Below are 25,299 nucleotides of genomic sequence, written 5' to 3'. Positions count from 1 at the left end.
AGAATTAATCCAACCTGTTTAAAGGGGTGGTAAAGGTACAATTAATTGTTTTCCCTAAATAGCTTCCTTTACCTTAGTGCAGTCCTCCTTCACTTACCTCATCCTTCCATTTTGCTTTTAAATGTCCTTATTTCTTCTGAGAAATCCTCACTTCCTGTTCTTCTGTCTGTAACTCCACACAGTAATGCGAGGCTTTCTTCCTGGTGTGGAGTGTCGTGCTCGCCCCCTCCCTTGGACTACAGCAGAGTCAGGGCGCTCTCTAACACACAGCTCCTTTCTCTATCTGCAATGCAGAGAGCGTCCTGACTCTCCTGGGAGGGGGCGAGAACGACACTCCACACCAGGGAGAAAGCCTTGCATTACTGTGTGGAGTTACAGACAGAAAAACAGGAAATGAGGATTTCTCAGAAGAAATAAGGACATTTAAAGCGGGAGTTCCGCTTTTTAAAGACGTTTTTGTAAAGCTGATGGTACAACGAAAATTGTACTCACCAGTCTCCTAGTCGCAGCCGCTACCAGGACTATTTCCCCCAAAAGTAGATTTTATAAAAATTGATGATAGACATTGCCATCTTAACTACTGGCACTCTGAATCCCTCCTGTATTATCTTCCGGGATGCGGTGTCTCCTGAGAATCCCAGGAGACGCGCTGTGTTTGAAATCCCGCGATATCTCGCGGGTCACGTGACTAGTCACAGCGGGGAAGTGTCCTTTTCAGGACGCTGCCGGCTGTTGTCCTAACAACTATGCAGTGTGACGGCGAGCCGCGCCGTCAACACTGCATAGTTGCTAGGACAACGGCCGGCAGCGTCCTGAAAAGGACACTACCCGCTGTGACTAGCCAGACTAGTCACGTGACGCGCGGGATTTCAAACACAGCGCGTCTCCTGGGATTCTCAGGACTCACTCCCAGGAGACATAGCGCTGATCGGGGATTTTTTTTCGAAACCACGCCCACTCCCGCGGGGAAAAGTGAGTGACAGCTTACAAAAGGACCTCATTCCAAGGTAAGGAGGCCTATTAAAAAAAAACAAAAAAAAACGGATAGATACAGTACTATGGCTGCTGGTTTTAAACAGCAAAACTTGACAATTAGGGTGAACCTCCGCTTTAAAAGAAAAACGGAAGGATGAGGTTAGTGAAGGAGGACTGCACTAAGGTAAAGGAAGCTACCGTATTTATCGGCGTATACCGCGCACTTTTTTGCCCTGAAAATCAGGGCAAAATCGTGGGTGCGCGGTATACGCCGATACCCGCTTTCCCGCGCCGAGTTTTGAATACTGCGCCGACATATACCGAGCGCAGTACACTCGGGTATAGTCGGGCAGTCTCGGCTCCTTCCGCGCTCACGTCCTGGACGTCAGCGCGGGTAGCCGAGCATTGCCGACAATACACGAGTGTACTGCGCTCTGTATATGTCGGTGCAGTATTCAAACTCGGCGCGGGAAACGAGCGGGGAGGACGCGAGGACGCCACAGAAGGACGCCGGACCCGCCGAAGAGGACGCCGGACCCGCCGAACCCGCCGAAGAGGACACCCGAAGCCGCAGACGAACGCCGGACCCGACGAGGCCGCCGCGCAAGACACCAAAACTGTACAAAAACCACAAAAAAAACTTTTTTTACACAGGATTCGGGTCAACTTTGGGGGTGCGCGGTATACGCGGGAGCGCGTTATACCGCGATAAATACGGTATTTAGGATTTTTTTTTTTTACCTTTTACAACCCCTTTAATTCCAAAACATGACAATAGACAGACAGCCACAAGGACAAGGTTACAGGACCCAGTTTAAAAAAGCACCATGTTCAATGTGAAACGCGTCACCTCCTGAGTCCTGTAACCTTGACATTGTGTCGGGTTTTGGAATTAAACACAGTGGCCCAGATTCAAGTAGAATTGCGCGATATTTGCGGGGGAGCAGGGCAACGATTTTGCCCTGCGCCCCCGCAAATATTTTGCGCTGCCCTCGATTCACGGAGCAGTAGCTCCATGAATTGCGAGGGCGCGCCGGCAAATTTGCCCAGCGTAAGCGCGCGCAAGTTAAATGATCCCGCCGGGGGCGGGAATCATTTAAATTAGGCGCGCTCCCGCGCCGAGCGTACAGCGCATGCTCCGTCAGGAAACTTTCCCGACGTGCATTGCGGCAAATGACGTCGCAAGGACGTCATTTGCTTCTAAGTGAACGTGAATGGCGTCCAGCGCCATTCGCGTTTCACTTACGCAAACGCCGTGAAATTCAAATTTCACGGCGCGGGAAGGCCGGCTATACTTTAGCATTGGCTGCCCCTACTATTAGAAGGGGCAGCCTTGCGCTAAAAGTAGCTGTACGGAAACTCCATACCTGGCTTGCGCGGGGCCCGCGCAAGCTTGTGAATCAGTGGTAGTATGCAATTTGCATACTACACGCTGATACACAATGGGAACGCCCCCTAGCGGCCCCCGCAAGAATGCAGCCTAAAATCTGCGAGGCATAAGAGCCTTATGCCGCACAGATTTTAGCCTGCAGTCGGTGTAACGAGGTTCCTGAATCAGGAGCACTCGTTACACCGGAGCAAGTAAGCACTTGCGCTGCGTAACCTATGGTGGCGCGGGCGCAAGTGCTTCTTGAATCTGGGCCATTGGATTAATTCTTTGGTGTGCAGCCGTCTTCTTCTGTTTATCATTTTGATCAGTTGTAGAAGCTGCCCGAGGCATAAGTTCTGATATTCATCAAATAACATGGGGACCTTGTTCTACGAGAAGCTCTGCATAGGTTTTCAATGAAGTGTTGACTTTGTCTAAAAACAGAATGTGCAATGACCCCGAGCCCCATGGCCCCCTATAGTATTTCAGCAGAATTAAGGATACAGGAGATTAAAGTGTTGGATGGCGCTGGCTTCTGCCATGTCCGGAAGCTCCTCCACGCTCTGCACTGAAGAACTGGCGTCCCTCTGAGAAGGCTCAGGATGTGAAGATGACGACTGATACCCGGACCTGTAGTCATCTCTCACCTCTCTCTCAGTGTCTTCTCCTTCCATAGCAAGGCCCCGAGACTCATCACTGCCACTTAACGACGTCTCAGCGGGCAGTTGTGTTACTCCAAGAGTCAGTTCCTCACCCCTTAGTCTGTCCTCCTCCTCCTCATTGTCTGAGAGATCTGGTGAATCCTGACCCAGTGAACTGTTGCTTTCCGACGCTCCAAATGCCTCTGGGTTTTGTGTGTCTGCACCATTGCCTTCAGCCATTTCTGGGTATTCATCTGACACGTGAGAGTCACATGATCTGGCGGTATTTTGATTACCGTCATGGTCATCCTGGAGAACCGGAGAGATCAGACTGAGCTTGTCTAGGAGATTTCTATTGGTTGGAACATCTTCCATAGCCACCCGCTCCGTCTGCAGATCATGTCCCGATTCCGACACCATACTAGACCATGGGCTTGTCCGGTCCGTCAGAGTGGTGATTTCATTCAGAGTCCTTGGCTCGATGACATTTTCCTCGTACTCCTCGTCACTGTCCTGCTGAAAGTCATCTTCTGGTTCTTCCTCCTCATAATCCACAACAAAGCTGCCCTGTCTCTCGGCGTAGCTCAACAAGTCTTCCATGTTGTTCTTCTTACGTGTTGGAGATCCAGCTTCAGAGAATGAAGGTGTATCCACGCGGCGAGGTTCATCCTCGTCGTCCGATAATTCCTTGTCGATGACCGGCCACACATTCTCCGACGGACGTATGTCAATGACCTCTGACCCGACCACACTTGGAGGCCGATGACTGCTGCCATCATCTACTGTGCTGGGAGCAACTTCTCTGAGGATAGCCTTTTCCTGGAGACCTAAGAGAGAAGAAATACCAAGAAAAACATAAGAACGCTACCGGCATAAAAAGATTATACATTTTTATTCATCAATAAATCCTTTTCTCTTCAAGTTCATTGGAAGACATGGAACCTGGGTGGCATAAAGAAACACTCTACCCATTCAGGGACGTCTGAGAGGCCAAAACGCCAAAAACTAACCATTGACACATAGAAAGAAGGGAAGGGAGTCACATTCCGCCTTCCTCTGGATCAACTGTGGTATAGAATTGGGTACATGGGATTGTACGATATTTTTTTTTTTTTTTGTGGTTGAACTGGATGGACTTGTGTTTTTTTTTCAACCCGACTAACTATGGGCCAGATTCTCGTACAATTGCAGCGGCGCAATGTAACCCGTTTACGTTACACTGCCGCAAGTTTTCAGTGTAAGTGCCTGATCCACAAAGCACTTACCTGTAAACTCGCGGCGGTGTATCGTAAACACGTCCGGCGCAAGCCCGCCCAATTCAAATGGGGCGTCTACCATTGAAATTAGGTGCGCTCCCGCGCCGGACGTACTGCGCATGCTCAGTTTAGAAATTCCTGCCGTCCTTTGCGCGATGTGACGTAATTTTTTAGAACGGCGACGTGCGTAGCGTCCATTCGTATTCCCGGACGTTTTACGCCAAAACAAAAAAAAAATGAAATTCGACCCGGGAATGACGGCCATACTTTAACATGGCTCGACTAAAGTTAAGCCATGTTAAAGCAGGTGTAAATTTGCGACGGGAAAAAATTACTAGCGACGACGTAACGAACGCGAAAACCGTCGTGGATCGCCGTAAATGCTCACCCGACGCAGGAAAAACGACGCAAACTCCACCCAGCGGCGGCCGAAGTATTGCATCCTAAGATCCGACAGTGTAAGTCAATTACACCTGTCGGATCTTAGGGCTATCTATGCGGAAATGATTCTATGAATCAGCCGCATAGATACTCTGAGATATAACAGCGTATCAGGAGATACGCCGTCGTATCTGTTCTGTGAATCTGGCCCAGTGTAACTATATGTGCCTCTATAACCAGAAATACCAGTTCATTTATTTTTTTCTGCTCCTTGCGGCTGGTGGGGGAAGCATGGCCAAAGCAGAAGTTGGCTTTAAAAATTAGTGCAGCACTGCAAATGTTTGTAAGTTCCTTTATTTGTCTTTCATATGTGTATTAACCACTTCAGCCCCGAACCATTTTGCTGGTCAATGACCGGGCCACTTTTTGCGATTCGGCACTGCGTCGCTTTAACTGACAATTGCGCGGTCCTGCGACGTGACTCCCAAACAAAATTTACGTCCTTTTTTCCCATAAATAGAGCTTTCTTTTGGTGGTATTTGATCACCTCTGTGGTTTTTATTTTTTGCGCTATAAACAAAAATAGAGCGACAATTTTGAAAAAAAAAAATGAATATTTTTTGCTGTAATACATATCCCCCAAAAATATATATATAAAAAAAATGTTTTTCCTCAGTTTAGGCCGATGCGTATTCTTCTAGATATTTTTCATAAAAAAAAAAAAAAAATCACAATAAGCCTTTATTGATTGGTTTGCGCAAAAGTTATAGCGTCTACAAAATAGGGAATATTTTTATGGCATTTTTTTTTTTTTTTTTTACTAGTAATGGCGGCGATCAGCGATTTCTATCGGTACTGCGACCTTATGGCGGACACATCAGACACTTTTGACACATTTTTGGGACCATTAGCATTTTTTATAGCGATCAGTGCTATAAAAATGCATTGATTACTATAAAAATGCCACTGGCAGTGAAGGGGTTAACACTAGGGGGCGGGGAAGGGGTTAATTATGTTCCCTGGGTGTGTTCTAACTGAAGGGGTGGGGGGGTGGGACTGACTAGGGGAAATGACAGATCGCTGTTCATACATTGTATGAAGAGACGATCAGTCATTTCTCCCCCTGACAGGGAGCTGCTTGTTTACTCTCTGAAACGAGCGATTGCAGGAGCCCGGTGGTGATCGCGCCCGTGCGTCGGCACCAGGGGGTTCGCGCCTCCGGCGGCGCGCACCTGATGGCTGAAAAGCGAAATTACGTAATATCACATTGTTTCGCGCACCTGATGGCTGAAATACGAATTGATGTAATATTACGTTGTTTCGCGCACCTGATGGCTGAAATGCGAAATTACGTAATATTACATTGTTTCACGCAGCCGAGCCGACCTGCCGCCGTAAAACTGCGTCGGCTAGTGGTTAATGTGCCATTAACCACTTGCTATTCGGGCCAATTCTGGCACTCCGCTCTCACATGTAAAACAAACAAAAAAAAAAAAAAAAAACATTTTTTTTTCTAGAAAATTACTCAGTACCCCGAAAAATTATATATATTTTTTAGCAGAGACCCTAGGGAATAAAATGGCAGTCGTTGCAACTTTTTACATCACATGGTATTTGCGCAGAAATTTTCATATGCGTTTTTTTTGGGGGGGGGAACAAACACTTTCATAAAAAAAAAACACTAAAGTTAGCCCAATTTTTTTGGTATAATGTGAAAGATGATATTACGCCGAGTAAATAGATACCCAACATATCACGCTTTAAAATTGCACACACTCGTGGTATGGCGCCAAACTTCGGTACTTAAAAATCTCCATAGATTTTTTTTTTTATAACAAGTTACCAGTTTAGAGTTACAGATGGGGTCTTGGATAGATTTATTGCTTACGTTCGCGGTGATACCTCACACGTGTGTATTAAAGGCCGTTTACATATGTGCGCGTGTTGTATGTATGTGTTCGCTTCTGCGTAGGCATGTAGGGACAAGGGCACTTTAAATAAAAAAAAAAAAGGATTTTTGTACTCACCGTAAAATCCATTTCTCTGAGTTCATAGACGGACACAGCATCCTTTGACCTTAGGGTTATGTTCCTCCTACCAGGAGATTTTAGGCAGAATTCTTACAGCACCCAAGGTGTTAAAACTTTCCTTCATGCCGCTCCTCCCAGGGGGCGTGGCTCCCCCAGGCATAACCCACACCCTGCTTCAGCAGCTTCAGTTCGTAACAAGCAGTACAAACCAAGGAGGGGTGGGTGCTGTGTCCGTCTATGAACTCAGAGAAATGGATTTTACGGTGAGTACAAAAATCCTTTTTTCTCTTTCGTTCATAGACGGACACAGCATCCTTTGACCTTAGGGACGTCCCCAAGCAGTGTCAAAAAAACGAGGGGTGGGAAAAATAACACAGCAAACAACAGGTTACACCCCAAACAAAACCGGAGTTACTCAACGGAGGAACTCCAACCTTAAACTGCCGCCTGTAACACCCTGCGGCCGAATGAGGCATCAGAAGATGCACTCACATCCACCTTATAAAACTTTGAAAAAGTGTGGACCGACGACCAGGTCGCAGCCTTACACACCTGTAACACAGAGGCTTGGTGTCGGAAAGCCCAGGAGGCTCCAATCGCCCTGGTCGAATGCGCCGTGACCCGAAAGGGAGGCGCCCGCCCCTTCAGGGCGTAGGCCTGAAGCACAACCTGTCGGATCCACCTGGAAATGGTGGCCGACGAGACTGCCAGGCCCTTACTGGGACCGGACACAGACACGAACAGCGAGTCCGACTTCCGGAACGGAGCTGTCGCCGACAAGTAAACTCGAAGGGCCCGAACCACATCCAGAGAATGTAAAACGGCTTCCTTCGGGTTCTTCGGCTGAGGACATAATGATGGAACAACAATGTCCTCGTTAATGTGAAAGGCCGAAACGACCTTCGGAAGAAAAGAAGGTCGCGGGCGCAGCACCGCCTTATCCTGATGGATGACCAAGTAGGGGGCCTTGCAAGACAAGGCCGCCAGTTCAGACACTCGTCTGATAGAGGTAATAGCTACCAGAAAGACCACCTTCTGCGACAAAGTCAGCAAGGGGATTTCCCGAATGTCCTCAAAGGGGGCACGCTGAAGCGCCGAGAGGACCAAGTTCAAGTCCCAAGAAGGTAGCGGAGGGCGCACCGGGGGGGCCACATGCCGGACCCCCTGCACAAACGTGCGAACCAAAGAGTGCGCTGCCACGGGACGCTGAAAATAAACAGCCAGAGCAGAAATCTGACTCTTGATCGTGCTCAAGGCAAGAGCCTGGTCCACTCCCCGCTGTAGGAACAGCAGGATCCGGGACACCACGTAAGTACGGGGGTGCCACTTCATCTCCTCACACATAGAGATGTATGCTTTCCATGTACGATGATACATTTTTCGAGAAGTGGACTTCCGTGCACGTATCATGGTAGAGATTACCGGGCCCGACAGGCCCCTGTCCTTCAGTACCTGGTTCTCAACAGCCACGCCGTTAAAGCCAGTGACCGTAAAGCAGGATGGAAGATCGGGCCCTGAGACAGGAGATCTTCCCTCAGAGGCAGGCGCCAGGGGGCGTCTGCCACCAGACGTACCAGGTCCGCGTACCAAGAGCGACGCGGCCAATCTGGGGCGATCAGGATCGTTGGAATCCCTTCGGCTTCCACCCTGCGCAGCAGGCGGGGTAGGAGCCTTAGAGGAGGGAAGGCGTAAATCAGGTGATATTGACCCCAGGGAGCCACTAACGCGTCTGACGCGTCTGCCCACGGGTCCCTTGACCTGGCCACAAACCGTGGTACCTTCCGATTGAGACGGGACGCCAGAAGGTCCACGTCTGGAGTGCCCCATTTTTGACACAGGATCTGAAAAACCTCCGGGTGGAGAGACCACTCCCCTTGATCCAGAGTCGTGCGACTTAGGAAGTCGGCTTGCCAATTCAGAACTCCTGGAATGTATACCGCTGACAGGGCCGGAACGGACCTTTCGGCCCACCGAAGTATGTGAGCGACCTCCGTCGCCGCGGCCGAGCTCCTTGTGCCGCCCTGATGATTGACGTACGCCACGGCCGTGGCGTTGTCGGACTGGATCCTGACAGGACGGCCCTGCAGCTCCAGGGACCACCTGACAAGGCACAGCTTGATCGCTCGGAGCTCCAGGATATTGATCGGCAGGCGGGACTCCTCCTGAGTCCAACGCCCCTGGGCTGACTGGGTGCCCCAGACGCCCCCCCAGCCGAAGAGGCTGGCATCCGTCGTGACCACTGTCCAGCGGCACGGAAGAAAAGACTTCCCGGACCGAAGAACCGGAGACGTCAGCCACCATGCCAGGGAAGACTTGGCCAGATGGCTCAACCGAATCTGGCGATCCAGAGAAGATGGGACCCTGTCCCATCGTGACAGAATCTCCTTCTGTAGTACCCTGGTGTGGAATTGGGCATACGGAACCGCCTCGAAGGAGGCCACCATCAGACCCAGAACCCGCATGTAGAAGCGAAGAGACGACCACTTCTGGGTCGACAACTGTCTCACTGCAGATTGCAGGGTCCGCAGTTTTTTCCGATGGGAGGAACACTTTTGCCTCCCCCGAATCCAAAACCAGCCCCAGGTGTTCCAGCCTCTGGGACGGAACCAACACTGATTTTTTGAGATTCAGAAGCCAGCCGAACTCCTGCAGAGTCCGACACGTGATGGACACGTCCTCCTCTAACTCTGAGCTTGAAGAAGCTCTCAGGAGAAGGTCGTCCAGGTATCCCACGATAGCGATCCCTCGCTGCCTTAGCAAGGCCAGGATCGGGGCGAGCACCTTGGTGAACACCCGTGGTGCCGACGCCAGCCCGAACGGGAGGGCCACGAATTGATAGTGGTCCTCCCCGATCGCAAAACGCAGATACCTTTGGTGGCTTGTGCAAACGGGGACATGCAGGTATGCGTCCATGATGTCCAAGGACGCCATGAAGTCCCCCTGGTGGAGGGCCGCTATGATAGAACGGACCGACTCCATCCTGAATCGCTGCACCTTGACAAAGGAGTTGAGGGCCTTTAGGTCCAGGACAGGGCGAACCCCTCCCTTCTTGGGAACCACGAACAGATTGGAGTAGAACCCCCGAAACCGTTCCAGCGAGGGAACCGGCACAACCACCCCTCTGTCCAGAAGATCCTGGACAGCCCCGGACAGGGCTAGCCGACGATCCGGAGGAAGCTGGAGGTTGGATGGAAAAAATCTGTTTGGGGGACAAGAGAGGAACTCTATCTTGTACCCCGAGGCGACCACCTCGCAAACCCAACGGTCGGTCAGAAGAGAGTTCCACCGATCCGCGAAGTCGTGAAGCCGTCCCCCCACCCGAGACCCGGGCGGGGGCAGACCTTCATGCGGAAGCAGGCTTTTCCGCAGGCTTGTTTGGTTTGTTAAACCAGGGGCGCTTACGCCCGGCAGCAGGGGCTTTTGCCCCCTGCGGACCTTTTCCAGCCGCGCTGGGCGCACGAAAAAACCGCTTAGGGGTAGTAAAAGTAGGACCTTGCTTGCGGCGAGGTTCCTTACCCTTCCCCGACTGAGGGAGCAAGGTGCTCTTGCCTCCAGTGGCATCCTTAATGATGTCATCCAGGGATGCCCCAAAGAGCCGTACGCCCTTAAAGGGCAAATCCACCAAGGCCTTTTTCGAGGACTGGTCAGCCGACCAGCACTTCAGCCATATAAGGCGGCGCAGAACCACTGCGTAGACAGAAGCCCTGGAAAGCAAAGGAATCGAATCCATAGCCGCCTCACAGAGAAACTTCTGACCCTGAATCAACTGCTCAGCCAGGTCCCTAGAGGACTCGGAAGCACCCTGGACCTCCAGATCCTGCAGCAGGAGCTTCGCCCTTTCAGTTAGCGTCTGAGCAACCAGGGCGCCGGCCAGAGCCGGCCTTACCGCCGAACCCACCACCGAGAACAGGGAGCGGGCCACGGCCTCCACTCTCCTATCGGCGGGATCCTTGAAAGCAGGAGCCCCCTCCACAGGCAACGTAGTAGCCTTACTCAGTCTGGACACAGGAGGGTCCACCGACGGAGGAGTGACCCACTTTTTTAAAAAGTCCTCCTCCAGGGGGTAACGGGTAGCAAAGCTTTTAGGAACAGTAAAAGCCTTTTGCGGTGTATCCCATTCCTTATACAACAAATTGTCCAAATAAGGAACACAAGGGAATACCTTAGCGGTACGCGGTGGTTTGCGGAATCCAAAAGGGACTGACACCGCTGGTGTCTCCGCCACATCCTCTAAATGAAGAGTCTCACGCACCGCAGTAATAAGAGCTCCAACAAATTCCTTGTCAGCAGACTCCGCAGCAGAGTCATCCTCGCTGTCCATGTGGGTTAAGCCCGCATCCTCTGACATGACAGAACCAGAAGCAGCAACAGCGTTATCAGATTCTGCGTCAGAGATATCCCCAGAAACAGCCTCCGGGGGGGGGCGCTTTTTACCCCCCAACCGAGCACTGGCAGCTTCAAACCTGGTGAGAAAAGACTCCAGGACAGCCGACACCGATTCAACAGATGTGGCAGGGGGAGGGGCGCTTAGGGTTAATTCCGGCATTGTGAGGAATGAGGGGCCTGATTCAGGCTCCATATTGCAGCTGCCGTGTCACCCCCACTGCCAATGGCAGGAAAAAAGTCCCCCACAGGTCACCTCCCGGCCGCTAGAGCACAGTCTGGGGCCCCCTGAGACTCACCACCCCCCTGGTACAGCGCGGTCTGTGAAGGACAAGTGTGTGCTGAGGAGAAGCTGCAGCGCTGCGTCTGTCCCCTCAGATGATTCGCGGTCTTTTTTCCCCGCCGAAACGGCCACTAGAGGCCGAACTAGTGCTGAAAACGGCGCCGGCCACAAGAAAATGGCCGCCGAATAATACAAGCGCGGCTCCGGCAAAATGGCCGCCGTTGCGCAGTTTTAAAAAGACAGTGTACCCAAAAATGACAGTACACCAAAAACAGTACACAGCACACACAAAAATGCCCAGAATGTCCACCACAGTCCCCTGCAGTGACACAGAACAGCCCCAGCCATACCCGAGTAAAAAAATATGAGCCCCAGGGAAAAAAAACCCCTGCACAGCCGTCACCCAAAGGGGAAGGAGGGAGAGGAATAAGGGAGAGAGGAAAGCAGGGGAAAACCCTCAGTCGACCTCCCAAGGGAAAACATTCCAGCCAGACCACTTACCTGAGTAAGGGGCCACTACTTACCTGTCCTGCGACTACCCGGCTGGAGGTATCCCAGACAGAACCAACGTCCGCGAACGGCATGGCTGTCAGCCAGACACACTGTGACAAGGCCATAGAGACCGGTCATATGTGTGCCCTAGAACCGAAGTTCCCCGGCCGCCCCTGGAGCAATGGGGCCTGTCGTGGACGTCCCAAAGCGGAGCTGAGGGCCGGCACACGCTCGAAGGCCGAACCTGGGGGGACTACAAGGGTCGAGGACCCAGCCTGTCACCCAGTCGGCTGTTGATAGAAGAATCGCAGGATTCAAAAATAAAAATAAAATAAAAAAGCGAGAAAAAACTCGCAAAATGCAAAAAAAATTTTGCAAGAAAAAACTCCAGAGTCCAGGACTCCAGAGAGAGCCTGACTCTCCTGACGGTTAGGCAGAAACAAACTGAAGCTGCTGAAGCAGGGTGTGGGTTATGCCTGGGGGAGCCACGCCCCCTGGGAGGAGCGGCATGAAGGAAAGTTTTAACACCTTGGGTGCTGTAAGAATTCTGCCTAAAATCTCCTGGTAGGAGGAACATAACCCTAAGGTCAAAGGATGCTGTGTCCGTCTATGAACGAAAGAGAAATTACACTTTCCCTTAAAAAATAAAAATAAAAATTCTCTGGAGTAGTTATTTTATTAGAATTGGTTGAATTTTGCTTCTCACCAGTGATGAGGTTGCTGACTTGTGAAACCAACAGACTGGATTTCTTCAGCAATAACTGAGCATCTGTGTCCTCCTCGGAGATGGTGGCGATGGGAGGCTTCCTTTCTGCGCCATGTTCTGTGGCTCCTCCAGGTGGCGCTGTGCTCGAGAGGCTCCTATACAGCTTCTGGTTAAAATATTTCTGGATATCATCCAGCTCATTAAGGTTTTTCCTTTAAAAAAAAAAAGAAAGAAAGAAAATGATATACACATATAAATGAATGAAGTAGATACTAGTGAGCAAGAGACTATGATGGAGTACAGGTCAGACAGACCTTCACAACAGGAGACATTTCCATGGACATTTCCAGAGGACTGTGATTGGGAGGCCATGTCGGCACAGAGGACTGTGATTGGGGGGCCATGTCGGCACAGAGGACTGTGATTGGGGGGGGCCATGTCGGCACAGAGGACTGTGATTGGGGGGGGCTATGTCGGCACAGAGGACTGTGATTGGGGGGGGCCATGTCTGCGCAGAGAACTGTGATTGGGGGGCCATGTCTGCGCAGAGGACTGTGATTGGGGGGCCATGTCGGCGCAGAGGACTGTGATTGGGGGGCCATGTCTGCGCAGAGGACTGTGATTGGGGGGCCATGTCTGCGCAGAGGACTGTGATTGGGGGGCCATGTCTGCGCAGAGGACTGTGATTGGGGGGCCATGTCTGCGCAGAGGACTGTGATTGGGGGGCCATGTCGGCACAGAGGACTGTGATTGGGGGGCCCATGTCGGCACAGAGGACTGTGATTGGGGGGCCATGTCGGCACAGAGGACTGTGATTGGGGGGCCATGTCGGCACAGAGGACTGTGATTGGGGGGCCATGTCGGCACAGAGGACTGTGATTGGGGGGCCATGTCAGCACTATGATGCACGGTTTAGGAGATATCCCCCTGTATCTGCATGTGCTGAAGTCATCGCCACATGCGCACTGAAGCAATGGCACGCCGTGCCTTTGCTTCAGCTGGACTGTGCGGTTTCTGCCGGCTCCCGCGCACTTGTATGGGAGGGACGTCAGGCGGCTCCGGCAAATCACAGAGCCGAAGTGACGTCACGCGGCTCCAGGGAATCACAGAGCCGAAGTGATGTTGATCCTGACCTCCCTGGGGCCCTAAGCAAAATCACATGTCACATTAATGTTGAGAAGCGGGGGGAGGGGGTGTTCTGTCGGAAATGACATCTTAAATTAAAGTGAGAAGCGGAGGGGCTGCCGACAGTGACATGTCACATTAAAGTTGAGAAGACGGGGGAGGGGGTGTTCTTCTGTCGGAAATGACATCTTACATTAAAGTGAGAAGCGGGGGGGACGGGGGGTGCTGACTTCTTACCTCTTCTCCCATGCAGCCAGCGAGTTGAGAAGCGGTGTGAGGGGCCGAAATTGACTTCCCACCAGGCAGGGCCTCTAGTAATTTGGGGGGCCCTCCGTAGCTTTGCGGAGCCCTAAGCGGCTTGCATAGTGAGCCTATAGCCTGCATTTACAGCATACTTGTGGTGCATTTAAATACAAGTGAATGAAGGGGGTTGCATAGCATAAAGACATGCTGAACTCTGCAGTGTTATTTATGCCTCGCTGCAACGTGGGGCAGCACTAAGGCTGCAGTATCTTTCCGTTCCCTAAACAATTTTGAGTGACATTGATAGGTGGCCAGGAAGAGGTAAAAATGCAACCCAGCCGCCTATTTTGAAACGCCGGTATGAAAGAACCCCTAAGGGCTCATTCCCCTACCTGAGTGCAGAGAGTAGCGATGATCGGGAGGACTGTGAAAGGACATCCAGGCGCTCTGCGCTCCGTGTGTACCGTTCTGCCTGGTGTAATGATTCCTGGAAACGTCTCATGGTCTCCGTATGTTCTGTATTACCATTTGGTAGGAATGGCTCTTCTCTCCTAGAACAAAATACAAAGTATTGTATATATCGGCAAAGCAGAAGTTAAAAGGAAACCTGTGCTGTCAGTTGCCCTGGCAGTCAGGCTGATTCAATGGCTTTAATACTTTCTGAGGCTCCAATGAAAAACAAGTATACAGATCAGGACATGATGTGACTTTACTGCAAATTTTAAGGCTGTAGTCACACCTGAGCGTTTCCTGCTCATAAAACGCTCATCTCAAAAGTTCAAAAACGCCCAACAAGCAAAATCCCTATCATTTAAATATCCCCCGTTCACATCTGTGCAGTCTGTCGCCTGAAGCTCAAAAAGGTACATGAGCTTCTTTTTGGGCAGTTTACAGGCGTTTCTCTGCTTTTTACATCTGTACAAAATTACGGCAAAAAATGTGTTGAAAATCGTCACGCTAAGCCTTTTTTTCACATCTCTGTGTATGGGGGGGGGGGGGGGGGGGGCGACGACCGTGACTCCCATTGCCTAAAAGAAGCTCCTGTATTTACTTTGGGCAACAGGTGTCCCATGATTGTATTTGTGCGTTTTTACCGCAATCGCACTGCATTTGCCAACGCACCGGGAACGCACGGGCATCCTGCGATTCTGTTGGCGTGATTTTTACTGCGATTGTCGCCCAACTAATCGTGGGAAAAATTGCACTGTGTTTGGGGTGCTAATAAAATCAACAGCCAACACACAGCGTCCTGCGATTTTCCACTATTGTGAATCACGCCAATTCCGCCTGCGGAGATGTGAACCCCAAGCCCCATTCACACCTCAGCGTTTTGTAGCTTGAAGCCTGAAGCTCCAAACGCTGGAGAAAAAAAAAAATTATTCTCTATGGAGATGGTTCACATCTCCACTCCATGTCGCCTGAAGCTCAAAGTAGATTGCTTTAAGAAAGGTCTGGATACTTTCCTAAATGTACAGAATATAACTGGAGTGCTAACATTTATAGGTAAAGTTGATCCAGGGAAAATTTGATTGCCTCTCAGGGGGGTCAGGAATGATTTTTTTCCCCTGCTGTAGTAAATTGGATCATGTTCTGCTGGGGTTTGTTGCCTTCCTCTGGATCAACTGTGGGTATGGAGTTGGGTGTATGGGATTGTATGTTATTATTATTATTTATTTTTTTATGGTTGAACTGGATGGACCTGTGTCTTTTTTTGGCCTGACTAACTATGTAACTATGCAACTCCACAAGGACATTTGCTCCAGAGTTTAGTAAATGAGCAGAAGTTCTTCTGATTTCCCATCATCCAATCACGTGCAAGCAAAAAAGCTGTTATTTATTTTCCTTGCATGTAATTTGGTATTCTTTCCAAAGTGAAGCTTCACCTCATTTACTAAGCTCTGGCACAAATGCCCTTACAGAGTACAACTAAACTTGTAAAGTACAGTCTATGTGCATTTTCTGTGCCTGGACCAGTGATGGTGAACCTTGGCACCCCAGATGTTTAGGAACTACATTTCCCATGATGCTCAACTACACACTGCAGAGTACATGAGCATCATGGGAAATGTAGCTAACAGGTTGGGCATGGCCTCTTAGTGAAGGGAACTCATAAAGGAGAAGTCCAGCCTGGGCTCATTTGGCCGGGCTTCTCCTCTGGGTCACAGGAGTGCAATTAGTTTTGCACTCCTGTGACCCGTTTTCAGCGGAAAGAAGTCTGAAGTCCACTCTCCGCTGACGTCACTGCCATCAGTCGGGGCAGCGCGTCACGACGTCTTCCCAAGTCAGGATCCGCCAGTTGCCCTGATTGATGGCAGTCTCAGCGAGCCGCTGAGACAGATTCTCCCCGCCCCTCCACTTCTCGTCACTCCAATGAGCGCCGAGAAGTGGAGGAGAAGCCATGCTGACTGACAGTCAGCATGGCTCTGCTCGGGGATCTGTGAGAACCGAGCCAACGGCGGTGTTCGCTGGCTCAGTTCTCAGCACAGGGACGGCGTGGGACAGATGGAGCGTCGGTATGATGCTCCATCCACCAAGGTAAGTATGGATCTCAAATAATCCCAAAACCAATACTTCTCCTTTAGGGCGTCAGCACACCAACACATTTTGGACAATTTCATGCACCCAACTTTGTAGGAACAGTTTGGGGACGGCCCCTTCCTGTGCCAACATTTTGTTTTTTATATTTTACCTAAAGGGACCCAGAGAGACTTGCATTTGGTATATTACAGAAACACCAGTCCTTCATAATGGCTCTCTTTCTCAAAACCATAACCGGATAATAACGGTCACCGGGTTCATCTGCATACAATATATCACAATATGCTTCTTACCTTTCTGTAGGGTTGATGAGGCCGTCTGCCTTTTCAGTTTGGTGGCGGGGGAAGGTAAATATGGGGTTCGGCTGATACAGGAAGGATGTGTGCGCCGTCATCTGGAGAAGAGAGTAAAGAATAAGTCGAAGAACCTGCAGTGATCGAGGCATCAGAAGAAGTGTAACATTTCATGGAACGATCGCTAAAACTGGCTGTTGCTTTGATTGTGCCTAAAAGGTGGTGGTGGTTGGGGGGGGGGGAAGTTTCAAAATGTCCGACTTCAAAATGGCTGCCATGGTCACCACCCATCTTGAAAAGTTTCCCCCCTTACATATACTAATGTGCCACAAACAGAAAGTTAATATCACCAACCACTCCCATTTTATTAAGGTGTATCCATATAAATGGCCCACCCTGTATATCCAATGTGCGTGTGAAAGGGACATTTTTGTCTCTATGGCTCTTTTGAAGGTTGATCTTATACATGACACTCAGATATGAACCGATGTGTTGAAGTAATTGACTCCCCGATCTCAACCTTGAGCTTTAAAATTCATCCTCACTACTATACCTTGATTAGAAAATATCTTCACCAGAGAGGGCGGAACCCGCCAAGTCTGGGGGTCCTATACGGGCTTGCCAACGCTGATAGCCTATGGATTTTCAGAATGTTTTTAGCCCTTTAGTCGGTCTTGTGTGGTGACGCCCATTACCTGATGTTCTGGGTCAATCAGCACCTACCCAATTTTGTCCTGAGGAAGCCATTTAATGGGAAACACGTTAACTAACCAGCTTGGAGGAGTTCATGGACCCTACTTTCTTGATGCACGTATAATCTTTACATAATGGACTGCTGTACAACTCTTTGAAACAATACATGCTCTCCTTGCTTGGTATTGGGGTATCTTTTGACCTGTCCAGTTGAAGGTGGTGTCATAGTCTAGAGTCCATTTTTCCTATATGTATTTCTGTAATAAAAAGACATATATTTTGTATACAGTGGAACCTTGGATTACAAACATAATCCGTTCCAGGAGAATTCTTGTAATCCAAGGCACTAAAAGCAATTACCACCGCTGGACCCCGGGACTGCTGTGGCTCTATCCAGCCCAGTGCACTGCAGGCTAGCATCACTACCCTGATGCTACTTCTGGGACCAGTACTGTCCCCCCCCCCTTACCATTCAGCACCCACTATCAATTGCACATTTGCACCCCAATATGTGTCACTATTGGGCTCCTGCGACTCCCTTACTTATGATTACCTCCCTTGTCACTAAGACAAGTAGGTTCCTCCACATATGTGCCCTTTTCGGTCACCGTATGGGATTCTGTCTGGTCCCGACCGCTGTCCCCTTATGGCGGGATCTTTTAGATCTTCTCCTGATGAAGCGGTATCATAACCGCAAAACTAGTTGAGAAACTGTCATGACCCTCAACCCATCATGCTGTCTTCCCCCCCTGGGGATTTCTGTTTTTGGTGTTGCTGAATGGTCGTCACAATTTTTTATTTTGTAATCTGTCTTGTCTGTATTTTGAATAAAAATCATTTATTGTTTTAAATCCTTATGCTTATCCTTACCTTTGTACCAGTACCGCAACAGTCCATCTTGGCCCTCCCCCTTTTTCTTGACTCTTTGGTCCGGGGACCTCAGATTCAAGTACCCTATATCTGAGTTTCCCCATAGAAGTCAATGGAAACGAAAATAATTAGTTCCGCATTGACTTCCATGGCATGCAATACCGCATGTGGCCAGAGGTGGGGGGCGCCGGAGAGCCTCGGAAAGGCCGAGGACAGCTCGGCTGACCTCGGAAAAAAGGATTTTTGTACTCACCGTAAAATCCATTTCTCTGAGTTCATAGACGGACACAGCATCCTTTGACCTTAGGGTTATGCTTCTTCCTACCAGGAGATTTAGGCAGAATTCTACAGCACTTAAGGTGTTAAAAACTTTCCTTCATGCCGCTCCTCCCAGGGGGCGTGGCTCCCCCAGGCATAACCCCCACTCTGCTTTAGCAGCCTCAGTTCGTAACAAGCAGTACAAACAAAGGAGGGGTGGGTGCTGTGTCCGTCTATGAACTCAGAGAAATGGATTTTACGGTGAGTACAAAAATCCTTTTTTCTCTTTCGTTCATAGACGGACACAGCATCCTTTGACCTTAGGGACGTCCCCAAGCAGTGTCAAAAAAATTCGAGGGGTGGGAAAATAACACAGCAAAAACAGGTTACACCCCAAACAAAACCGGAGTTACTCAACGGAGGAACTCCAACCTTAAACTGCCGCCTGTAACACCCTGCGGCCGAAGGAGGCATCAGAAGATGCACTCACATCCACCTTATAAAACTTTGAAAAAGTGTGGAACGACGACCAGGTCGCTGCCTTACACACCTGTAACACAGAGGCTTGGTGTCGGAAGCCCAGGAGGCCCCGATCGCCCTGGTCGAATGCGCCATGACCCGAAAGGGAGGCGCCCGCCCCTTCAGGGCGTAGGCCTGAAGCACAACCTGTCGGATCCACCTGGAAATGGTGGCCGACGAGACTGCCAGGCCCTTACTGGGACCGGACACAGACACGAACAGCGAGTCCGACTTCCGGAACGGAGCTGTCGCCGACAAGTAAACTCGAAGGGCCCGAACCACATCCAGAGAATGTAAAGAGGCCTCCTTCGGGTTCTTCGGCTGAGGACATAATGATGGAACAACAATGTCCTCGTTAATGTGAAAGGCCGAAACGACCTTCGGAAGAAAAGAGGGCTGCGGGCGCAGCACCGCCTTATCCTGATGGATGACCAAGTAGGGGGCCTTGCAATACAAGGCCGCCAGTTCAGACACTCGTCTGATAGAGGTAATAGCTACCAGAAAGACCACCTTCTGCGACAAAGTCAGCAAGGGGATCTCCCGAATGTCCTCAAAGGGGGCACGCTGAAGCGCCGAGAGGACCAAGTTCAAGTCCCAAGAAGGTAGCGGAGGGCGCACCGGGGGGGCCACATGCCGGACCCCCTGCACAAACGTGCGAACCAAAGAATTCGCTGCCAAGGGACGCTGAAAATAAACAGCCTGAGCAGAAATCTGACTCTTGATCGTGCTCAAGGCAAGAGCCTGGTCCACTCCCCGCTGTAGGAACAGCAGGATCCGGGACACCACGTAAGTACGGGGGTGCCACTTCATCTCCTCACACATAGAGATGTATGCTTTCCATGTACGATGGTAAATTTTTCGAGAAGTGGACTTCCGTGCACGCAGCATGGTAGAGATTACCGGGCCCGACAGGCCCCGGTCCTTCAGTACCTGGTTTTCAACAGCCACGCCGTTAAAGCCAGTGACCGTAAAACAGGATGGAAGATCGGGCCCTGAGACAGGAGATCTTCCCTCAGAGGCAGACGCCAGGGGGCGTCTGTCACCAGACGTACCAGGTCCGCGTACCAAGAGCGACGCGGCCAATCCGGGGCGATCAGGATCGTTGGAATACCTTCGGCTTCCACCCTGCGCAGCAGGCGGGGTAGGAGCCTTAGAGGAGGGAAGGCGTAAATCAGGTGATATTGACCCAGGGAGCCACTGACGCGTCTGCCCACGGGTCCCTTGACCTAGCCACAAACCGTGGTACCTTCCGATTGAGACGGGACGCCAGAAGGTCCACGTCTGGAGTGCCCCATTTTTGGCACAGGATCTGAAACACCTCCGGGTGGAGAGACCACTCCCCTTGATCCAGAGTCATGCGACTTAGGAAGTCGGCTTGCCAATTCAGAACTCCCGGAATGTATACCGCCGACAGGGCCGGAACGGACCTTTCGGCCCACCGAAGTATGTGAGCGACCTCCGTCGCCGCGGCCGAGCTCCTTGTGCCGCCCTGATGATTGATGTACGCCACGGCCGTGGCGTTGTCGGACTGGATCCTGACAGGACGGCCCTGTAGCTCCAGCGACCACCTGACAAGGCACAGCTTGATCGGCAGGCGGGACTCCTCCCGAGTCCAGCGCCCCTGGGCTGACTGGGTGCCCCAGACGCCCCCCCAGCCGAAGAGGCTGGCATCCGTCGTGACCACTGTCCAGCGGCACGGAAGAAAAGACTTCCCGGACCGAAGCACCAGAGACGTCAGCCACCATGCCAGGGAAGACTTGGCCAGATGGCTCAACCGAATCTGGTGATCCAGAGAAGATGGGACCCTGTCCCATCGTGACAGAATCTCCTTCTGTAGTACCCTGGTGTGTATTGGGCATACAGAACTGCCTCGAAGGAGGCCACCATCAGACCCAGAACCCGCATGCAGAAGCGAAGAGATGACCACTTCTGGGTCAACAACTGTCTCACTGCAGATTGCAGGGTCAGCAGGTTTTGCGATGGGAGGAACACTTTTGTCTCCCCCGAATCCAAAACCAGCCCCAGGGGTTCCAGCCTCTGGGACGGAACCAACACTGATTTTCTGAGATTCAGAAACCAGCCGAACTCCTGCAGAGTCCGACACGTGATGGACACGTCCTCCTCTAACTCTGAGCCTGAAGAAGCTCTCAGGAGAAGGTCGTCCAGGTATCCCACGATAGCGATCCCTCGCTGCCGTAGCAAGGCCAGGATCGGGGCGAGCACCTTGGTGAACACCCGTGGTGCCGACGCCAGCCCGAACGGGAGGGCCACGAATTGATAGTGGTCCTCCCCGATCGCAAAGCGCAGATACCTTTGGTGGCTTGTGCAAACGGGAACATGCAGGTATGCGTCCATGATGTCTAAGGACGCCATGAAGTCCCCCTGGTGGAGGGACGCCATGATAGAACGGACCGACTCCATCCTGAATCGCTGCACCTTGACAAAGGAGTTGAGGGCCTTTAGGTCCAGGATAGGGCGAACCCCTCCCTTCTTGGGGACCACGAACAGATTGGAGTAGAACCCCCGAAACCGTTCCAGCGAGGGGACCGGCACAACCACCCCCCTGTCCAGAAGATCCTGGACAGCCCCGGACAGGGCTAGCCGACGATCCGGAGGAAGCTGGAGGTTGGATGGAAAAAAATCTGTTTGGGGGACAAGAAAGGAACTCTATCTTGTACCCCGAGGCGACCACCTCGCAAACCCAACGGTCGGATAGAAGAGAATTCCACCGATCCACGAAGTCGTGAAGCCGTCCCCCCACCCGAGACCCGGGCGGGGGCAGACCTTCATGCGGAAGCAGGCTTGTCCGCAGGCTTGTTCGGTTTTTTGAACCAGGGGCGCTTACGCCCGGCAGCAAGGGCTTTTGCACCCTGCGGACCTTTTCCAGCCGCGCTGGCGCACGAAAAAAAACCGTTTAGGGGGTAGTAAAAGTAGGACCTTGCTTGCGGCGAGGTTCCCTACCCTTCCCCGACTGAGGGAGCAAGGTGCTCTTACCTCCAGTGGCATCCTTAATGATGTCATCCAGGGATGCCCCCAAAAGCCGTCCGCCCTTAAAGGGCAAATCTACCAAGGCCTTTTTTGAGTACTGGTCAGCCGACCAGCACTTCAGCCATATAAGGCGGCGCAGAACCACTGCGTAGACAGAAGCCCTGGAAAGCAAAGGAATCTAATCCATATCCGCCTCGCAGAGAAACTTCTGACCCTGAATCAACTGTTCAGCCAGGTCCCTAGAGGACTCGGAAGCCCCCTGGACCTCCAGGTCCTGCAGCAGGAGCTTCGCCCTTTCAGTCAGCGTCTGAGCTACCAGGGCTCCGGCCAGAGCCGGCCTTACCACCGAACCCACCACCGAGAACAGGGAGCGGGCCACGGCCTCCACTCTCCTATTAGCGGGGTCCTTGAAAGCAGGAGCCCCCTCCACAGGCAACGTAGTAGCCTTACTCAGTCTGGACACAGGAGGGTCCACCGACGGAGGAGTGACCCACTTTTTTAAAAAAGTCCTCCTCCAGGGGGTAACGGTAGCAAAGCTTTTAGGAACCGTAAAAGCCTTTTGCGGTGTATCCCATTCCTTATACAACATATTGTCTAAATAAGGAACACAGGGGAATACCTTAGCGGTACGCGGTGGTTTGCGGAATCCAAAAGGACTGACACCGCTGGTGTCTCCGCCAAATCCTCTAAATGAAGAGCCTCACGCACCGCAGTAATAAGAGCTCCAACAAATTCCTTATCAGCAGACTCCGCAGCAGAGTCATCCTCGCTGTCCATGTGGGTTAAGCCCGCATCCTCTGACATGACAGAACCAGAAGCATCAGATTCTGCGTCAGAGATATCCCCAGAAACAGCCTCCGGGGGGGGGCGCTTTTTTACCCCCCAACCGAGCACTGGCTGCTTCAAACCTGGTGAGAAAAGACTCCAGGACAGCCGACACCGATTCAACAGATGTGGCAGGGGGAGGGGCGCTTAAGGGTTAATTCCGGCATTGTAAGAAATGAGGGGCCTGATTCAGGCTCCATATTGCTGTTGCCATTTCACCCCTACTGCCAAGGGCAGGAAAAAAGTCCCCCACAGGTCACCTCCCGGCCGCTAGAGCACAGTATGGGGCCCCCTGAGACTCACCACCCCCTGGTACAGCGCGGTCTGTGAAGGCAAGTGTGTGCTGAGGAGAAGCTGCAGCGCTGCGTCTGTCCCCTCAGATGATTCGCGGTCTTTTTTCCCCGCCGAAACGGCCACTAGAGGCCGAACTAGTGCTGAAAATGGCGCCGGCCACAAGAAAATGGCCGCCGAATAATACAAGCGCGGCTCCGGCAAAATGGCCGCCGTTGCGCAGTTTTAAAAAGACAGTGTACCCAAAAATGACAGTACACCAAAACAGCACACAGCACACACAAAAATGCCCAGAATGTCCACCACAGTCCCCTGCAGTGACACAGAACAGCCCCAGCCATACCCGAGTGAAAAAAAAAAAAATATGAGCCCCAGGGAAAAAACCCCCTGCACAGCCGTCACCCAAAGGGGAAAGGAGGGAGAGGAATAAGGGAGAGAGGAAAGCAGGGGAAAACCCTCAGTCGACCTCCCAAGGGAAAACATTCCAGCCAGACCACTTACCTGAGTAAGGGGCCACTACTTACCTGTCCTGCGACTACCTGGCTGGAGGTATCCCAGACAGAACCAACGTCCGCGAACGGCATGGCTGTCAGCCAGACACACTGTGACAAGGCCATAGAGACCGGTCATATGTGTGCCCTAGAACCGAAGTTCCCCGGCCGCCCCTGGAGCAATGGGGCCTGTCGTGGACGTCCCAAAGCGGAGCTGAGGGCCGGCACACGCTCGAAGGCCGAACCTGGGGGGACTACAAGGGTCGAGGACCCAGCCTGTCACCCAGTCGGCTGTTGATAGAAGAATCGCAGGATTCAAAAATAAAAATAAAATAAAAAAGCGAGGAAAAAACTCGCAAAATGCAAAAAAATTTGCAAGAAAAAACTCCAGAGTCCAGGACTCCAGAGAGAGCCTGACTCTCCTGACGGTTAGGCAGAAACAAACTGAGGCTGCTAAAGCAGAGTGGGGGTTATGCCTGGGGGAGCCACGCCCCCTGGGAGGAGCGGCATGAAGGAAAGTTTTTAACACCTTAAGTGCTGTAGAATTCTGCCTAAATCTCCTGGTAGGAAGAAGCATAACCCTAAGGTCAAAGGATGCTGTGTCCGTCTATGAACGAAAGAGAAACTGCTCCAATCGGCTCTGGCGCCCCCCCCACCTCAGGCCAAATGCAGTACTGCAGGCCCCATTAGCTTGAATTCTGCTCGTTTTATGAGACAACACTAGCAAATCGAGTGAGAATTTTTTTTTTAAAAAGTTTTTCGTCTTTCAAAATGCTCGTTAACTGCGTTACTCGTAAACCGAGGTTCCACTGTGTGATGGAAGTACTAAAATTAATATTTTTGTGTTATGATTAGAACCACGCAAGTGTTGCCTTTCTTTCATTATATCATTTATTTGTTTTATTTCCTTTCTATATAAGATATATATGTATGTATGTATGGGTATATACTACAATACTGTTATATTCCTTAAATGAAACGACAGATATAATGTTTTAAAGTTACAATTTAAAGAAGTTATGACAGATATAATGTTAAAGTTACAACTTGAAATGGAAGGCAAAAAGACTGAATAATAGCAAACAGATGTCTCCAACCCCTCTCTTTTACTGCTCGCTCTTTACTCCAAAGCCCCCCTTCTTCCTTGTTCTCCAGTATGTCCATATCTGACTCTGAAAAGAAAACCCTGGAAGATTGAGAATGGATCCCTGTATGACACAAGGACATTTGTGCCAATTAAAGAGTTTTGAAACGTGTGCAGTATGCCAAAAACAGACGTCACAGGGGCGTGTAATAAGGGACTGAACTATATGGACTGACCTATGAGTATGCTCATCTGTATGGTCATTTTGTTGATAAAAAAGACCAATAAAGTCCAGTCCCTTCCTCTCTCTGCTGAACGTTGGAAGGTGAAGATGTAGACCGTTTCTCTCTCCTCTCTGGTCTGCATGTTTCACTATTATAATTTGGGTCAACGGTAGAATGGGGTTCGCCCTGAGAATTGTGTCAGGGGTCTCATCCTTATCAACTGTATATCCTTTCTGCCTCATGTTGTGCCCACAAAGTCCTTTATTTTTTTAGCACGTTTGTACTGCTTCAATAAATAAATAAATTAAGGATGTTGGTATGGTGGGGGTCCTCCCTTACAT

General features: G+C 51.0%; 1 protein-coding gene across 1 annotated transcript in view; it reads right to left on the bottom strand.

The window, feature by feature from the left end:
* The window catches only part of C2CD3 (C2 domain containing 3 centriole elongation regulator), a 163,381-nt gene that overhangs the window by 29,447 nt on the left and 108,635 nt on the right, over positions 1-25,299 (bottom strand). Inside the window, exons 28-31 of the mRNA XM_040339937.1 lie at positions 16,716-16,816; positions 14,277-14,435; positions 12,517-12,728; positions 2,849-3,812 (exon numbers count right to left, since the gene is read on the bottom strand). Coding sequence (XP_040195871.1) covers positions 2,849-3,812; positions 12,517-12,728; positions 14,277-14,435; positions 16,716-16,816 — 1,436 coding nt within the window. The remainder of the gene's footprint in view (positions 1-2,848; positions 3,813-12,516; positions 12,729-14,276; positions 14,436-16,715; positions 16,817-25,299) is intronic.

Source organism: Rana temporaria, chromosome 2, assembly GCF_905171775.1.
Source record: "Rana temporaria chromosome 2, aRanTem1.1, whole genome shotgun sequence".
Lineage (NCBI taxonomy): Eukaryota > Metazoa > Chordata > Amphibia > Anura > Ranidae > Rana > Rana temporaria.
This window is presented reverse-complemented; position numbering and strand designations above follow the sequence as displayed.